The sequence below is a fragment of the Tupaia chinensis genome, unplaced genomic scaffold (assembly GCF_000334495.1).
Source record: "Tupaia chinensis unplaced genomic scaffold, TupChi_1.0 Scaffold135520_1, whole genome shotgun sequence".
NCBI lineage: Eukaryota > Metazoa > Chordata > Mammalia > Scandentia > Tupaiidae > Tupaia > Tupaia belangeri.
Window position 1 is genome coordinate 1 of NW_006195804.1, and position 2048 is coordinate 2048.

Consider the following 2048-nt stretch of genomic DNA (forward strand, 5'->3'; position numbering starts at 1 on the left):
ACCCACCACTTCCTCCAGGTCTGGTTGGAGGGTGGAGGACTCCTCCTCCTACCAGTCCTGGTCTGGAAGGATAAATGGGGAGGGGGAGAGTGGGCCGGGAGAGAGGAACAGACAGCGGCCAGGGTAGGTCCGCTCCTCAGAGCCCCCAGAGACCCTGCCACCTGGTTCCACAAGGAGGTTGACAGAGCCTCTGACCCTGGCACCCGGCATAGGCTGAGCCCTGAGCCCCCGGGCCCTGCTGCCTCTCCCAGTTCTTCAGCCCCGGTTCTGCCCCACCTCGCTGGGCTCACACTGCCCCCTCCTACCCCTTCCAGATGCTAAATCTGCTGGTGCTGCTGCTTCTGGACCTAACCGGTCCGGGTCACGCGGCCCCCGGTGAGTCCTGGCCGGCCACCCTGCCCCGGCCCTCGCCCCACAGCCCACCCCAGGTGGCCCAGGGTGACCTCGGCACAGGGAGGGCTGAGCTGGGGTGGGTGCCCTCCTGGGTCCTGAAGGTGCTCCCGCCCAGCCCCAGGCCCGGCAGTGGAGCGAGCAGGCATCGTGGGGGGCCAGGAGGCGGCTGGGAGCAAGTGGCAGTGGCAGGTGAGCCTGCGGTTCCAGCTGCAGTACTGGATGCACTTCTGCGGGGGCTCCCTCATCCACCCCCAGTGGGTGCTCACCGCGGCGCACTGCGTGGGACCGTGAGTGTGGCGGGGCATGGGGCGGGCCCCTCACCTGGGCCCCAGGCAGCTGCCAAGACCCTCTGAGAGACGCCCCTCTCCCCAGGGACATCAAAGACACCGCGGACATCCGGGTGCAGCTGCGAGAGCAGCACCTGTACTACCAGGACCGGCTGCTGCCCGTCAGCAGGATCATCGTGCACCCCAACTTCTACTCCGTCCAGGACGGGGCGGACATCGCGCTCCTGGAGCTGCAGGACCCTGTGAACACCTCCAGCCGCGTCCACACGGTCACCCTGCCCCCTGCCTCAGAGACCTTCCCCTCGGGGACGCCGTGCTGGGTGACAGGCTGGGGCGACGTGGACAATAATGGTGAGTGTCAGGCGGGGCCGGCGGGCAGGTGGCTCAGCCTTGGAGCTGGGGGGGCAGGGTCCTGACGAGGCGGTCAGGGGTGGAAGGTGCAGGCCCTGGAGGGGAACATGAGGGAGGTGGCCTGAACTGACAACAGGGACTCTGAGCACCCCAGGCCAGCGCTGCCCCAGCCTCCTTGGGCAAGGCTGCCAATGTGCCATGCCTTCATTTCCTCTTGCCTGCAACGGGCCCTGTCACAGCCTGGCTCTCATGGCCTGGTCCAAGGGGACACCTTGCACACGTCACTGTTCCTGTGGGAGCCTGCTGTGGGGCAGGTGGCCTGTCTCTGGGCCCACGGACAAGGGCAGACTCCGGAAACCAGGTCTGGCAGGATGGTTTGGAGTGGGTTGGAAGAAGCTCGACCGACCCTTCTCTTCAAAGGTCCAGTCCCCACCATGTCCGCGATTCTGAGTACAGGGCATGAGCTTGGGAGCCGCCAAGGTGTGTCCCCTGGGCTTCACGGAGAGCCTGAGCACCAGGACGGGGCAGGCAACATGGAAGCCAGGCCAGGCTCCGGCCCCAGCCCAGCCACACGCTGCCCTGTCTGCTGACCCCGTGGGGGTCAGCCGAGCTGAGGGGACAGTGAGCTTTGGCATGGCTGCCACCACCCTCTGACCTGTCTGTGGATCCTGGCCCCTCCCTGAACTGGACTTGAGTGAGGGCAGGTGCAGGCCCGTGTTGAGGGAGGGCGGGCGCGGGCCCGTGTTGAGGGAAGGCAGTCTGTAGAGCTTCTAGACCCCATGCCCTGTGCCCGCAGGCCTGGCATGAGCAGGTGCTCAGCAAACACTGCTGGCCTGGCAGTTTCAGCCCACCCGCACCTCTCTCCTCTCCACAGTGCACCTCCCGCCACCGTTCCCCCTGAAGGAGGTGGAAGTGCCCATCGTGGAAAACGGTGACTGTGACCACAAGTACCACACGGGCCTCTCCACGGGGGACGGCGTCCACATCGTCCGTGAAGACATGCTGTGTGCAGGGAAT

General features: G+C 66.5%; 1 protein-coding gene across 1 annotated transcript; it reads left to right on the forward strand.

Annotated features, from left to right (window-relative positions):
• Positions 1-98: 98 nt before the first annotated feature.
• LOC102471628 (tryptase delta-like) lies at positions 99-2042 on the forward strand (the record flags this gene model as incomplete). Its single annotated transcript, XM_006160959.2, has 5 exons — positions 99-123; positions 315-375; positions 509-680; positions 766-1031; positions 1906-2042. Coding segments are annotated over exons 2-5 (636 nt in total), but the record flags the coding sequence as incomplete, so codon positions are not given.
• Positions 2043-2048: the final 6 nt, after the last annotated feature.